The sequence below is a fragment of the Plecotus auritus genome, assembly GCF_963455305.1.
Source record: "Plecotus auritus genome assembly, chromosome: 9".
Lineage (NCBI taxonomy): Eukaryota > Metazoa > Chordata > Mammalia > Chiroptera > Vespertilionidae > Plecotus > Plecotus auritus.
The window spans coordinates 74,787,653-74,803,031 of record NC_137783.1 but is presented as its reverse complement, the minus strand read 5'-3'; the positions used below and the strand labels follow the sequence as shown (position 1 = coordinate 74,803,031).

The following is a 15,379-nucleotide window of genomic DNA, read 5'->3' as shown; positions in this document are numbered from 1 at the left end:
TCCAACAAAGTTAAGAATCAACCACTTTAATGGAAGAATTTCAGATGTCTATCACAGACTCATAAAAGATGTATTTTGGAGCAGGGATATCTTCTGGACACTGCCCAAATCATACACACACATCCTATATAATAAAAGGCTAATATGCAAATTATCCCCTCGGGAGTTCGACCGCTCACTATGATGTGTGTTGACCACCAGGGGGCAGCGCAGAACAGAGGAAGGCCCCTGATTGGCCCTGATCACTGGCCAGGCCTAGGGACCCTACCCGTGCATGAATTTCATGCACCGGGCCTCTAGTATTTCCAATAATAACTCTTTACTTCCAGAGGACACCTCCCTGGCCGTCAAGCTCACACCAGTAGCCCTAGACCAGCCGTGGGCAAACTACAGCCTGCGGGCCGGATCTGGCCCGTTGGGCTGTTCTATCCGGCCCGCGGAGCCGAAAGAGCGGAGGGTTCTCTTGCTCTCCCCTCCGCTCCTTTACTTTGAATTTATATTAGTTCGCACAAACACTCCATCCATGCTTTTGTTCCGGCCCTCCGGTCCAGTTTAAGAACCCATTGTGGCCCTCGAGTCAAAAAGTTTGCCCACCCCTGCCCTAGACCCTCTGCATTTAGTCTTGAATTATGTTGGGGTGCTGTAGTGATTCCTCTGGGATGTTCCAAGATATGAGGCAAATGCTTCCTCTCACGGGCCTCCCCTGTGCAGAGAGCAAGGAGATTATGGGGTTCAGTGACAACGGCAGAGGTTTCTGTGTCTGTGCCCCTGCGTATACATACTTGGTTCCTCAGAATCAGAGACCATTATCAGTGGACAGACCTTAGTATGAGAAAACAGGGCTTTAGGCAACACTCTCCAGCCAAAACCTGTTTTCCCAATCCCTACCCTAAACAGGCCAGACAGTCTGGAGACCCTTGTTTTTGTGTCTCTAATCACCAGCTCAGACAGTGCCCTGTGGTTGTTTGGATGGCATATCCCTTTTCCCTCCCAGGATCACTCTTTTGTTGCATTGTGAGAAAATTATGGCTCGGAATTTGATCTGGAGCCAGTGTCAGCTTTGGGTGTGATCTCAGCATCCGAGCTCGGGGTTCTGTAATGTTGAGCATATCTGAGGAGCATTTTTTCTAGCTATGCCCTCCTCCTCCCTTCCCACCCCATCCTCCAGGCCAGAGAATAGGAAGCAGCACAAACAAGGCCCTGAGATTTGGATTTATTCACCTCTACCTAGAACTAAACCAAAGGCTAGGACCCGTCGCACAGGACCAAACCATACATTGTGGCCCATGCACTTTTCCCTTCTCCCAAGGATGCCGCTATCTCTGGGGTGGTGGCAGCTGCTGTATCACCACAGGAGGTAGAAAGGCCTGGGTACTGGGTCTGAGGCACTCAGGGCTCAACTTGGGCTGCCTCCTCTTCTTCCTCGGGATCAGGAGGTGGAGGGAGGAGGGAGATGTAGACCTCATTGACTTCTGTGTCCAAATGTCGGCCACCCCGAGGCGCCTCCAGGCTGAGAATGCCGTCATGGGAGAGAGCAGCGCGGACCCGCCAGGGGTCAACATCAGCAGGCAGGACATAGGTGCGGCAGAACTCCCGAGACACGAAGCCATGGCGGTCCAGGCGCTGGGGATGCCGGGCAGACACCTCCAGCAGGTTGTCCACAGTCCTCACGGTCACCTCATCTGGGGTAAAATGGCTCACATCCAGGAACACCTGGAACTTGCCCTCACTGAGCCTGAGCTCAGACGCCCCTGCCCTGCTGCCCTCCCCAGCTCTGGTGGCCCGGGGCCGGACATAGTAGCCATGGTAGAGGGTGGGGGTCAGGATCTCTTCTGGCAGGAGGCCTGAGGGGCAGAGAGAGAAGGCAAGAGGCAGGATGAGGGAGTATGAGGCGGGAACAGGGGTGATGGAGACATGAGAACTAGGGAGAGCCGGGGGGGGGGGGGGGGGGGGGGTCAGGAGAAACAGGGAAGGGGAGGGAGGTGGCTCACGGCTAGGAGGACGCAGGTGGGGAGAGGGATTGAGAAAGGAAATGAGATGGGGATAGAGGAGGCAAAACCCAAGCAGAAGTGGGTGGACAGAGGGAACAAGAAGGCACTCTGAGGGGGACGGGGTCAGGTGCCAGGGCACTCGGCCTCATGTCTGCGCTGAGGTCAGTAGGCAGGGGGGAGAGCCGCTCGGAGGGGTGGGTGGGAGCTGGGGTAGGCGATGGCTCGCCCCAGGAGTTCAGTTAAGCCCGAGTGGGGTGGAGGCCAGCACCTTCGGGAGGCCAGCCCAGAATTTCAGGCGGTGGGGGGTAGGAGGTAGAGTGGCGCTTGGGCCATACCTTCTCCAAAGCGCTGCTCGCCCAGGCGGCTCGGGTTGGCAAACTCGTACTCGGCGGTGGCCGGGTGGGCGTGGGGCACCGAGCGGCCGGACATGGCTGCGGACGCGAGGCGGCCCTGGTCCGAGGTGCTGCGCGACCCTCCAGCTGCCTGCAGCGCCGGGGCCGGCGGGGTGGGGGCGGGGTCTACACCACCCAAAATAGTGCCGGCCGGGAGGGCGGGCGCGGGCCCCAGCGCCAGCCGCCAGCGTGTGGCCGCCGGCGCCGCCGACCCCCGTCTCTGCCGCAGCACTCCCCTCCAGCTGTCGGGGCACCAGTGAGGACGGCGGGGTCTTGGCTGAGAGTGAGCGGGGAGGGCACGCTGTTCAGAGGTCCAGGAGAGCCCTGGGGGGGACCTCTCAGCCTTGTCCACACCGCTTTTCTCCTCGATCGCAGGCACCCTGCACCCTGCTCATAAAGCTCTTTAATGTTCTGCGGCCCTTGAAAGGTGAAAGGTGCAGAAAACCCTAGTCTTCCCCTTCTTTGGTATGTGGTGAGGGGTCTTTCTGCCCAGATTCATGTCGGGGTTCCCACCAGAACCCAGGTCAACCTTGAGAACCACACAGATGCCTGCCACTGGCATGCAATCACTGCTCCCCTCCAGGGACCCACAAAGAGTTAACATCCCTGGGGCCCAACCAAGGAAGATTCCAGTTCCTGCCCAGGCCCAAGATAGTTGCTGGCCCGAGTCCCCAGGCTGGCTGGCTGGAGAGGAGGAGGGGCACACCACCCGCCTGCTTGGAATTCCTGACCATATCCCAAAGGGTGAGGGGAGGGTGCCATTGGGTGTGGACAGAAAGCTAGTGAAACAAGTCCAGGACAAGTCACTGGACAGGCCAGACATGTTTATATTTCTCTTTTCTTAGCTCAGTGAGTACTGGGTATGTGTCACACTGCCAAATCCCTGATCACAAGTCTTCATGAACGGGCGGTGAGCTGGGATAATAAAACCCCTGACATCATCATTCCAGAAGCTTCACAAGACTGAGTATATAAGGGGCTGGCTGTAGCTGCAGCTGAAGGAGCTGACCAGCCAGCTGACCGCGACACTCACCAGCCGCCATGGACATCGCCATCCACCACCCCTGGATCCGCCGCCCCTTCTTTCCTTTCCACTCCCCCAGCCGCCTCTTTGACCAGTTCTTTGGAGAGCACCTGCTGGAGTCTGATCTCTTCCCCACTTCTACTTCCCTGAGCCCCTTCTACCTCCGGCCACCGTCATTCCTGCGGGCACCCAGCTGGATTGACACTGGGCTCTCAGAGGTAAGTCTCCCCTCCACAGGCAGGAGAGTTTCCTGAACCTTCTGGAAACATTTCCATCTGCTCTACTTTTCCTCTGTCTGAATGAATCTGGTCAGAGGGGACGCGATGTCTAAGTGTCTTAAGTCTGTGAGGCACTTATGTATCCTGCAGTGAAGAAAGATGAAGTTGCTAGTTTCTCCCCCAGTCACCTCTTTGTCTTTGATGCTCCTCTGTATCCCACTTACTACATCTTTTCCATGTGCTATGAAGATAATCTTTTATCCCCTAACTTTTAAGTTGCATGCCCCTTTCTGGTTTGGTTCATAAAGATCTACAAGGAAAGAGCTGCCTGCAGGCTCCTTTGCTTACCACTTCTAATACTCATCCTCCTGAAAACTTTTATCATTTCATGTTTCAGAGCCAGGAGACAGCGCTACCCCAGTGCTTTTCATCCCCACTGTGTGGAGCTGGAGACAGCAACCACAATTTCCTTCTAAGATTTCCCCAGTTTCTCAGGGCAGTGTCAGGCACTAGCCTGGGTCCAAACCTAAAGAGAAAAGAATGTAGGTCCAGTCTTGAGACCCCTACTTGTCCTAAGAGGGTGGGAAAACGGGTGAGCACATAAGGTTGACAGAAGCTGTCACCGATAACACTGTTTTAAAAATATCCAAGTGTGAGTAAACAGGAGTTGAGTGGGCAAGGGCTTTGGAAGGACAATCAGGGCCAGCAGAACATTCCAGATTGAGTGGGTGGGAAAGTTGGCAGAGACCTGAGCAAGAAGAAGGGGCCTTTGTCTCATAGACAAATGACAAGGCCAGGCATTGGGGTCAGAGAGGCAGCAGAAGCCATGCCCAGACCCATCCTTGTGATTGGTCCCCTGGGTGGCCTGTCTTCTTTCCTGTCCCTGTAAATAAAGTTTGGACCTAATGACCAAGTGGTGTGGCTTGGGTACCACTATGGTGGCTCCCCTGAACCACAGAGCCATGTTTATTCAAAAAGGGATGTTTAGCCAAAAAGAGGAGGATAAACTACCTGGGAAGAAAGCAGAATGATGAGACTGCACTAATAATCCACATTCTGACCATTTTTCCTCTGACCCCTTTCTCCCACCTTGCTGTTTCTAGATGCGTCTGGAGAAAGACAGATTCTCTGTCAACCTGGATGTGAAGCACTTCTCCCCAGAAGAACTCAAGGTCAAGGTGCTGGGAGATGTGATTGAGGTGCACGGCAAACATGAAGAGCGCCAGGTGTGTAGCTTGTTTTCTCTTCTGTTCATTCATTCAGTACATACTATGTGTCAGACACTGCCATCAGCCTCTGAGGCTGGCAACAGTCCAGTCCTAAGCCATCAGGGTCTGGAAACAGGGATAGACCTGGTATTGTTATTGTTTTGGCCGGAGAAGTGATCTTTGTTGTTTGCTTTAATTTTATTTGATTGCCTTAGATGGGATAGATGGGATGTTCACTTCCCATTTAAGCCAATGGTTCTCAACCATGGTTACATTAGAATCACAAGGGGAATTTTTAAAAAATTCCAGTGCTAAGGCGCATCTGACCAATCAAATCAGATTTTTTAGGGATGGGACACAGGCATCAGCATTTTAAAAAGCTCCCTCGGTCATTATAATGTACAGTGTAGGTTGAGTAGCACTGATTTAGGCATAGTGCTTGTCGGACACCTAATTACATTAACTGTATGCACTCTGAAGGCACTTGAGTTTGGGACTTTTTGATGTTTAGGAATCCTCCTCTTTAGCCCATCTTAACATTGAACTACTTGGTTTGCCTCAGTTCTAGACCTGTACTCAGCTCCTAATACCCTGGTGCACAGACGGAAATCTGTTGAGAGCCTGTCTGTATAAATGCTTGAGATTCAGCAGGTTTAGTAGAATTCTGAAGAATGGAATAGCTAGCTTCTCATTATTTTCCAGGAGGTGTTTTAATAAGTTTGTTTTTTACCAATTAGTGATAACTCAGAGCCTTGTACAATAAACAGTGTAGTTTGAAGTCCTCAGGCTGTTTCCATTTTGTATATATAATATAAGTTTGCGTCACAATCTCCCTGGATGGAATCTTTTTTTTTAAATAGCAGTCCTATTGGTCTGGAACATTCTGGGACATTCCTGAAGAGTCAGAACAATATCTGAGCTTCCTCAGGCACTTAGATCTTCAGTGCCGGATGATATCCCAAAACGTGTATGCCTGACAAACATTGACCTAAACCTTTGGGAAATATCTCTAAGCATATCCACGCCTTAAGGTTTGAGAGCTGTAAGGCTTTACCTGTTTCAGACTTCTCAGATTCTCATTGAAGGAGTGACCACCTAGACAACTTCATCTTAGCCCCAAATAGAAAAACTTTCTCTCATGTTGCCATGGCATGGGTCCCACCTAAAAGGGAAGGGAAATGTCTGAGTTCTAAGCAAGTGCTGCTTTTTCTGTTCTCATCTCTCTGCCTCTTTCCTCGTTCTCTTGGATTAGGATGAACACGGTTTCATTTCCCGGGAATTCCACAGGAAATACCGGATCCCAGCAGATGTTGACCCTCTTGCCATCACTTCATCCCTGTCATCTGATGGGGTCCTCAGTGTGAATGGACCAAGGAAACAGGCCTCTGGCCCTGAGCGCACCATTCCCATCACTCGTGAAGAGAGGCCTGCTGTCACTGCAGCCTCCAAGAAGTAGATGCCCTTTCTCTAATTGAATTTTTTAAAACGAGAAAGTTTCCCCACCGGTGACTAAAACTCTTGCGACTAGTGCTGAAGCTTATTAATACTAAGGGCAGGCCCAAATTATTAAGCTAATAAAATGTCATTCAGCAACAGATAACTGCCTTGTGCTTGAATATTCATATGTTTTTTTTATTGGAAAAATACAGCAGGTCCATTTATTCATCACATAATGATCTAGGGGGCTCAAGGGATATTAGAGTTAGAGTGGTATAAATTTAGTAAGTCACTTAACCTTTCTGGTCTTTAGGTCTTTCATTTATAACATGGGGTACTGATCTGTACACTTTTTAAAAAATAATGTTTTTATTGATTTCAGAGAGGAAGGGAGAGGGAGAGAGAGAGATAGAAACATTAATTATGAGAGGGAATCATTGATCGGCTACCTCTTGAAACCCCCACACTGGGGATCGAGCCCGCAAGCCACGCATGTGTCCTGACTGGGAATCGAACCATGACCTCCTGGTTCATAGGTCGACACTCAAACACTGAGCCACACCAGTTGGGTTGATATGTACACTTTTTGTAAGGAGTAAATGAAGGAGAAAAAAATAGATAAAGTTCTTGGCAGAGTTCAAGGAATATCAGTTCCTCTCTTCTCCCTCTTTGATTTTGGCCCTCAGTTCCAACAACAAATCTGAATGAACTCTGGATAACAATACATAAAAGGCCTTAGTACATCTCTGAAATTACTCATGTCACTAGGGAGGAGAGACGGTGTCCCCAAAGTTATTTGACATTTTCCTGCTGTTAAGCATTGTCTTCAGCTGATTCACAAAGGCAATGAAAAGGACTTGGGTGATCAGCACCAGACAAGCCTCTCAGGTATAGTCCTAAATTATCCAGCAAATACCTATTAAAACTAATACTGGAAAATTTCCAATTCAATGACCCACCATAAAAAAAGTTAAGTTTTAGAATTATAATGAATAACTGATTAACAAGTGATTCTATTATTTAACTTAAACAAAAATATATTACTCTACAAAAACATCTTCATTTCACTTCTGTGAGTCTAAACTTCTGATTCAATTATCGGGAAGTGGCCCTGTGTAGGCAATCTGGCATAAATGTTTTTCTTTCTTTCTCTAAGTCTGGGCTCCATTTCATTTTCTACATTTTCCCCCAGTTCTAAACCAGGTTTTATAATGATGAGTGGGGCTGCTGTCCTGCTATCACATTGAATACTATCAGGGAGCCACAGGATAGCTTATGTAAATTTGTAATCATCATGCTATGTCTGAGTCTTCCCACCTCACTAAGCCTAGAGTTTCTATTCAACAAACCCCTCAGAAGTTTGATGGACAGGATTTTTTCATATTTCTTTCACAAATGGAAAAAAATCCCATCACAGCCTCCTGGCTTTAAGCAATGAGCTGGTTTCTTCTTTCATCTTGCATTGAGCACTTTTAGACTGTAGAAGTAAAACTCTTAGCTATAAAAGTGAAACTCTTAGCTGCTACTGTCTGCTTCTAAACCTAGAGGCCAATATGCGTATTCTCCTGAATTTTGTTTTTGTTTATTTAAACATTTTGTTATTAATTTTGCCCATATTGTTATTTATCTTTTCTACTTTAAAACACTCTACCACTGCTATGTGTTAGGAACAAAGGGATTGCATCAAACATGAACTTATTATTCTACCTTGTCAAAAAGTCTGTCCCCTAATTACTTTTTGACCTACCACTTTCCTGAAACTATTTATGAAAGTGAAAGTTTTGCTAAATCTAATGGACCATTCTGATAATCCATTTGACTACCCACCTCTTCCTTCTTTAAACTTCATTCTCTTGGTTTCTGTGACATTGTGCTAAACACATTTTCTCCCACCTTTCTGACCACTGCTCTGTCTCTCTTATGAGCTCATCTTTCTCTGTGAATCATTTAAGTTTGCCTTTCCAATGGTTCTACTGTTGGCCTTTCCATGCCCTTCTTTTTGATAAGCCTAGATTATCCTATCAACTCCCTATACCTTCAACTCTCACCTATGTGCTTGCATATTCTAAATTTATACTCCCATGCCAGGTGTGTCACCAGGAGAACTGAAATTACATGCCCAACTACTTTTTAAATATGTCCACTTGAATTCTCTAAGGCCCACAAATTCAACATACCTACAACTGTATTTATAATCTTCAGTCTCAATATTTTCCCCTCCTAATGTGTTCCATATCTTGGTGAATTCAATAGTTCTCTTTTATGTATCTTAACCACTCATTCTTATTTTTAATATTATATATTATATAAGTTCACACAGTTGTCAAAACCAGAAATCAAGGAATTATTTGACCTATTTTGAAAAACAAAACAGGCAACAATAAGATAAACAAAAAGAAAAATTAAGGAATAACTTAATTTGAAAAGAGCAATAAATATTAAATAAAAAGCAGAAATTTAAAAAACATATGGATATGAAAAAGAACTTTTTAAATATATCAGAGCTTAGTTGATGTTATAAATGTTATAAGGGACAAATTTGCACATTTACAAATTTAAAGATAGCTCAGGAATTCACTCAGAATGCAGCAAGTTGGGGAAAAAAAGATATTTTTAAAAAATCAGAACAGTTAAGATACATGGAAGAAAGAATGAAAGACTCCAATGTATATCCAAAGGGGTGTTTTAGAAGAATTAATGGGAAAAAAATGATAAAGCATTATTTGAAGAGATTTTCCAGAATTGAAGATAGATGTGAGTTCTCAGATACTGGGCAGGATAAATAAAACTAAATATGCACCTAAAAAGATCCTGTGACAATTCAAAACAATAAGGATAATGAGAAAATCTTAAAATACATGAGGTGAAAAAGATATATATTAATTATGAATTAATTACAACTAGATTGACAGCAGACTTCTCAGCATTAATAAATATCAAAAGATAATGGAGTGGCCCAGCTGTCATGGCTCAGTGATTGAGCATTGACCTATGAACCAGGAGGTCACGGTTCAATTCCTGGTCAGGGCACATGCTCGGGTTGTAGGCTCCATTCCCAGTGTGGGGTGTACAGGAGGCAGCCGATCAATGATTCTCTCTCATCATTGGTGTTTCTATCTATCTCTCTCTCCTTTTCTCTTCCTCTCTGAAATAAATAAAAATATATTTAAAAAAAAGATAATGGAGTGAGGCAAGAACATACAATGGAGACAAGACAGTCTCTTCAATAAATGGTGTTGGGAAAATTGGACAGATACATGCAAAAAAAATGAAACTAGACCACCAACTTACACCATACACAAGAATAAACTCAAAACGATAAAAGACTTAAATGTAAGTTGGGACACCATAAAAATTCTAGAAGAAACCATAGGCAGCAAAATCTCAGACATATCTCATAGTAATATGTTTACGGATACATCTACTAGGGCAGTGGTCGGCAAACTGCGGCTTGTGAGCCACATGTGGCTGGCGAGCCGAGGTTTGCCTCTCTGTTGACTAATGAGTTTGCTGACCACTGACCTAAACTCTCGATTCCAATAATTACAGGCTGTTGTTGTTCCTTGTGATTAAGCCCCTATCCCAGTGGTCAGCAAACTCATTAGTCAACAGAGCGGCAAACTGCGGCTCACGAGTCACAGTTAACAGACCACTGTACTAGGGCAAAGGAAACTAAGGTGAAAATAAACAAATGGGACTATATCAAAATAAAAGCTTCTGTACAGCAAAAGAAACCATCAACAAAACAAAAAGGGAGCCCACTGTATGGGAGAACATATTTAGCAATGATATATCTGATAAAGGGTTAATATCCAAAATATATAAGGAACTCATACAACTTAACAAAAGGAAGACAAACAATCCAATTAAAAAATGGGCAAAGGACCTAAATAGACACTTCTCCAAAGTGGACATACAGATGGCCAAGAAACATATGAAAAAAATGCTCAAAGTCACTGATCATCAGAGAGATGCAAATTAAAACAACAATGAGGTATCACTTTACACCAGTCAGAATGGCTAGCATCAACAAAGCAATAAATAACAAGTGCTGGTGAAGATGTGGAGAAAAGGGAACACTAGTACATTGCTGGTGGGAACGTATACTGGAGCAGTCATTATGGAAACAATTATGGAGTTTCCTAAAAAAAATTAAATATGGAACTGCCATTTGACCCAGTGACTCCACCTCTAGAAATACATGCTAAGAAATCCAAAATACCAATCAGAAAGAATGTATGCATTCCTATGTTCATAGCAGCACAATTTCCAATAGCTAAGATCTAGAAACAGCCCAAGTGCCCATCAGTAGATGAGTGGATAAAAAAGCTGTGGTACATTTGCACCATGGAAAACTATGCAGCAGTAAAAAAGAAGGATCTCTTAACCTTTAAAACAGTGTGGAGGGACCTGGAGAGTATAATGCTAAGCGAAATAAGCCAGTCAGAGAAAGACAAGTATCACATGATCTCACTCATATGTGGAATCTAACGAACAAAATAAACTGATGAACAAAATAGATCCAGAAACATAGAAGCATAGAACAGATTGCAGAATCTCAGAGGGAAGGCAGGGGAGGGTGGGTGAGTGGAAAGAGATCAACCAAAGAATTTGTATGCATGTGGGCGTAACCCATGGACATAGACAATAGGATGGTGAAGGCTTGGGGTGGGGGGTGGTGGCGGGCCAGAAAAGATCAATAGGGGAAAATGGGGGACATACATAATACTTTCAATAATGAAGATTTTAAAAAGATAACGGAATAATGGCTGATTGGGTAGAAATAACTAGCTGTTAACTCACAATTTTAGTTATCACTCAAAGTAAAGTGTTCCATGGCAAGGCCAGCAATATTGAAAAAAATCTCAATGTAATTTATTACATTAATAGAGTACCTATACTAATAAAAGGGTAATATGATGATTAGACTGGGAGACCTTCCAGGAGACCTTCCGGACGTTCTTCTGGACAAAGCCATGGTGGCACGGCCAAGGTAGAGGCAGTTAGAGGCCAAGAGGGGAGGACAGTTGTGGGTGATCAGGCCAGGATAGGACGGCAGTTGTGGGTGATCAGGCTGGTGGGGGGCAGGGCCGTTGGGGGTAAGCAGACCAACAGGGGGGCCAGTTGGGGTGAGCAGGCCATCAGTGGGGGTCAGTTGGAGGTGATCAAGACAGCAGGGAGGGGAAGTTTGGAGTGAGCAGGCCAGAAGGGGAGCAGTTGGGGGCGAGCAGGCCAGCGGGGAGGGAAGGTGGGGGCGAGCAGGCCAGCAGGGGAGGCAGTTGGGGTCAAGCACACTGGCACGGGGGGCAGTTGGGGGTGATCAGGCTGGCAGGGGGGGCAGTTGGGGGTGAGCAGGCAGAGTGGTTAGGGGCAATCAGGCAGGCAGGCAGGCAGGCAGGCAGGTGAGCGGTTAGGAGCCAGCAGTCCTGGATTGCGAGAGGGATGTCCGACTGCCAGTTTAGGCCCGATCCCTGTAAACCGGCAGTAGGACATCATTCGAGGGATCCCAGATTGGAGAGGGTGCAGGACGGGCTGAGGGATACCCCCATGCACGAATTTCGTGCACTGGGCCTTTAGTAAGAAAATAAATCTTATAGTTATTATATGGCTCCACCCCCATATTTACAGGGGGAAAACAATCCCTGTCCTGTTAGCAATTCAGGAATACTAGGGAGTTTCCTTAGCTTGGTACACATTATATTACAAAAATCTAAAGCAATCATTATATTTACCAAAGAAAATTTCAATGGATCATTTTATCCTCAGCAAGATAAAAGTGCTCACTATCACTCCCAATATTTAACTTGCCATGAAAAGTTCTAGCTGATACCACAATAGAAGAAAAATAAGATGTAAGAATTGGAAGAGAAGAGGTGAAACTGCCATTATTTGTAAGTTATATAATCATCTGCCAAAACAATTGCCACATAATCAACAGAACTACTAATAGCGTTCAGTAAGTTTATAGGACACAAGTTTATAGAATACTGTTCTGGTTATCGATTCCTACATATTAAACTATCTTAATATTTAGTAGCTTAAAACAACAATCATTTTATTAGACCTTACTATTTGTAGCGCAGGGCTCAGTTGGGCAATTTTTCAGCTCCTCATGGCATTGATTGGGGTCCCTGGGTGGTATTCAACTTAACTCCAATTCCTAATGCCTTGGAGAGGATGACTGAAAGGCTGGGTTCAGACCCTTCTCCCTCTCTTTATAGTGTCAGGGCCTCTCTGTAGGGTCTCTTCATCATCAAGTAATTGAACTTCCTAGATAGTAGCTCAGGCTCCAAGGATTGTTCCACAAGACAGGAAGTGGGAGCTGGTCAAAGTAGTTACAAAGCCTGCAACTATAGGCTTTCCATTCAAAAGGAAGGGGCATAGACTTCCACCTCTTGATGGGAGAACTGCCAAATAATTTGTGGCCATCTTTAATCCTCCACAGGGGCTGACAGAAAGGGAGAAGATATATGCACTCTCTAAAATTTATAAGAAATTAATAGGTGAAATATACAAAGAACTACTGCAAATCAAGCAAAGGACAGCTAACCTTCAATAAAAAAAATCAATGAAGACTATACATGGAAAATGTATAGAAGTGGGAACCAAAAAGCCAAAATGCATACAAATAAATGCTGCAAATCAAAATACCAATAAGCTATCACTATTTTTTTTTAATATATTTTATTGATTTTTTTACAGAGAGGAAGGGAGAGGGATAGAGAGTTAGAAACATCGATGAGAGAGAAACATCGATCAGCTGCCTCCTGCACACCTCCTACTGGGGATGTGCCCGCAACCAAGGTACATGCCCTTGACCGGAATCGAACCTGGGACTTTTCAGTCCGCAGGCTGACACTCTATCCACTGAGCCAAACCGGTTAGGGCATAAGCTATCACTTTTAAACAGGCATTTTCAATATTGCATTATTGACATTTTGGGTCAGATAATGCCTTGTTGTGGGGCTCTTCTGTGCACTGTAAGATGGTTAGCAGCATCCCTGATCTTACCCACTTGTGAGAAATGCTCGCCTGTCTGAATTCAAATAACACACTTGGAGACATGAAGTATGCCAAAAATAAGACTTTTTCTCTTTTTTAAAAAATATTTTTATGGATTTCAGAGAGAGGGAGAGAGAAACATCAATGATGAGAGAGAATCATTGATCAGCTGCCTCTTGCATGCCACCCTCTGGGGATTGAGCCCACCACCCAGAATCGAACCGTGACCTCCAGGTTCAGAAGGTGCTGCTCAACCACTGAGTCATGCCAGCCAGGGAAAACGAGACTTTAATACGGTCTCCAAAGAGTGGGTGCCCAGTTGAACAGGCACACACAGAGCAGCAATCACAGGCTCTTTACCTCTAGGGTGTGAGAGTCCCTCCTCGAGCTCCTCATTGGCTGAGTAGTAGGGGGTTAATAGTTTCCCTCATACGTGACCTAGATCTTATTGTCTCCTATTGGATTATTTTAAAAAATGGGCTGAGGCCTTTTCTAGTTGTCTCCACCATCTTTTGTCTAGGTGGATCTTCCTGGAAAATGTGCTACTGGTCACATACACAGTTCTTGGTTCTTATACCCTCTTCCCTGCTCCCTATATTCTGTTTGCCCTGAGAAAATTCAGTAACCGTTTCCATTAAAAGTTGACTATGCTGAAGATGGATCACAGAGGCCTATTTCCTACATGCTGGATTCAGGAGACGTACCAGTTGTAACAATCAAAAATGTCTTTAAACATTGCCAATGGTCTCCTGAGGGGCAAAATTGCTCCTGGTTGAGAACCACCACTTTACACACTATCAGCTTGGCAAAAAGTAGAAAGGCGGATAATGCTAAGTGTTGGTAGAGATATGGCAACATAGGAAGACTCAGGCATTGCTGGTGGGTGTGTGAATGGCACAGCCATTCTTGATAACAATATGTGCTTACTCAGAGCTCAGCAATTCAGCAAATGGGTAGTTTGCACAAGTCTAAAAAGGGACGAGTATAAGGATATTCTGTGAAGCCTTGTTTGACAGTGGGGAGTTAGAGGCAAATTACAATATGGTGGCAAAACACTCCACCTAACAATACATTTTTTTTTCAGTGCACATAAATAATTCCACGGAGAGACCATGCATTAGGCCACACGTCTTAATATATATTAACATGTGTGTTTTGTTAATATATTTTATTTATTTATTTTTATTGGTGCCCTGACCAGGAATCTAACCAGCAACCTTTCAGTGTACAAGATGACGCCCAACCAACTGAGCCACACCAGCCAGGGCAATATATTTTAAAAGACTGAACTCAGACAAAGTATCTTTTTAGATCACAATGAAATAAAACTAGAAATTAATAACAGAAGGAAAAATGGAATATTCACAAACTGAACAACACACCCTTAAACAATCATTAGATTAAAGAAAAATCACAAGGGAAATTAGAAAATATCTTGAGACAAATAAAAAAGAAAACACAACATACCAAAACTCATGGACACAGCAAAAGCAGTAGTAAGGCTGAAATTTATAGCTGTAAATTTAAAAAAAGAAAGATCTCAAGTCAATAACCTAGTTTTACACCTGAAGGAACCAGAAAAAAGATGAGCAAACCTAACCCAAAGCTAGCAGAAGGAAGAAAATAATAAAGATTTGAGCAGAGATAAATAAAAGAGGATAGAAAAATAATTTAAAAAACACACAATAAAACCAAAAGTTGGTTCTTTGAAAAGTTCAACAAAATTGACAAATCTCAAGCTAGACTGACTTAAATAAAAGTAGAGAAAAATAAAATTACAAATAAAAATTAGATTATACAGAAATAAAAAGGATTATAAAAGAATGCTATGAAGAACTGTATGCCAGCAAATTGGAAAACATAGATCAAATAGATAAATTTCTAGAAACACACAATTTACCAAAATTTGATCCTGAAAAAATAGAAAATATGAATAGACCTATCACTAATAAGGAGACTGGATTAGTAATAAAAAGATTCAAACAAGGAAAAGCCCTGGACCAGATGGCTTCACTGATAAATTCTACCAAACATTTATATAAGAACTAGTAACCTAGTGCACAGATTCGTGCACATTGAAAGGAAATTAATTAGAAAGTGGCCGGCG

General features: G+C 44.3%; 2 protein-coding genes across 4 annotated transcripts; one reads left to right on the top strand and one right to left on the bottom strand.

The window, feature by feature from the left end:
- Positions 1-1,193: 1,193 nt before the first annotated feature.
- Positions 1,194-2,848, bottom strand: HSPB2 (heat shock protein family B (small) member 2). The gene is made up of 2 exons (XM_080641237.1): positions 2,327-2,848; positions 1,194-1,844 (listed from the first exon to the last, which is right to left on the bottom strand). The coding sequence occupies exons 1-2, from the start codon at positions 2,418-2,420 to the stop codon at positions 1,390-1,392; spliced, it is 549 nt and encodes a 182-aa protein (XP_080497363.1). The 5' UTR covers positions 2,421-2,848; the 3' UTR covers positions 1,194-1,389.
- CRYAB (crystallin alpha B) lies at positions 1,998-7,419 on the top strand. Of its 3 annotated transcripts, none has more exons than XM_080641238.1 (4): positions 1,998-2,152; positions 3,229-3,625; positions 4,729-4,851; positions 6,086-7,419. In XM_080641238.1, the coding sequence occupies exons 2-4, from the start codon at positions 3,425-3,427 to the stop codon at positions 6,287-6,289; spliced, it is 528 nt and encodes a 175-aa protein (XP_080497364.1). In that variant the 5' UTR covers positions 1,998-2,152; positions 3,229-3,424; the 3' UTR covers positions 6,290-7,419. The 3 variants fall into 3 exon arrangements, with proteins under 3 accessions (XP_080497364.1, XP_080497366.1, XP_080497365.1); XM_080641240.1 differs by having other exon boundaries at positions 2,023-2,152; positions 3,334-3,625; XM_080641239.1 differs by lacking the exon at positions 1,998-2,152 and adding an exon at positions 2,540-2,666.
- The last annotated feature ends 7,960 nt before the right edge of the window (positions 7,420-15,379 follow it).

Excerpts from the sequence above, each read along its gene's own strand:
- HSPB2 (XM_080641237.1), bottom strand. The coding sequence starts at position 2,420 with ATGTCCGGCCGCTCGGTGCCCCACGCCCACCCGGCCACCGCCGAGTAC. Across the intron at positions 1,845-2,326 it reads CGAGCAGCGCTTTGGAGAAG|GCCTCCTGCCAGAAGAGATC; the intron begins GTATGGCCCAAG and ends TCTGCCCCTCAG.
- CRYAB (XM_080641238.1), top strand. The coding sequence starts at position 3,425 with ATGGACATCGCCATCCACCACCCCTGGATCCGCCGCCCCTTCTTTCCT. Across the intron at positions 3,626-4,728 it reads TTGACACTGGGCTCTCAGAG|ATGCGTCTGGAGAAAGACAG; the intron begins GTAAGTCTCCCC and ends TGCTGTTTCTAG. Across the intron at positions 4,852-6,085 it reads GCAAACATGAAGAGCGCCAG|GATGAACACGGTTTCATTTC; the intron begins GTGTGTAGCTTG and ends CTCTTGGATTAG.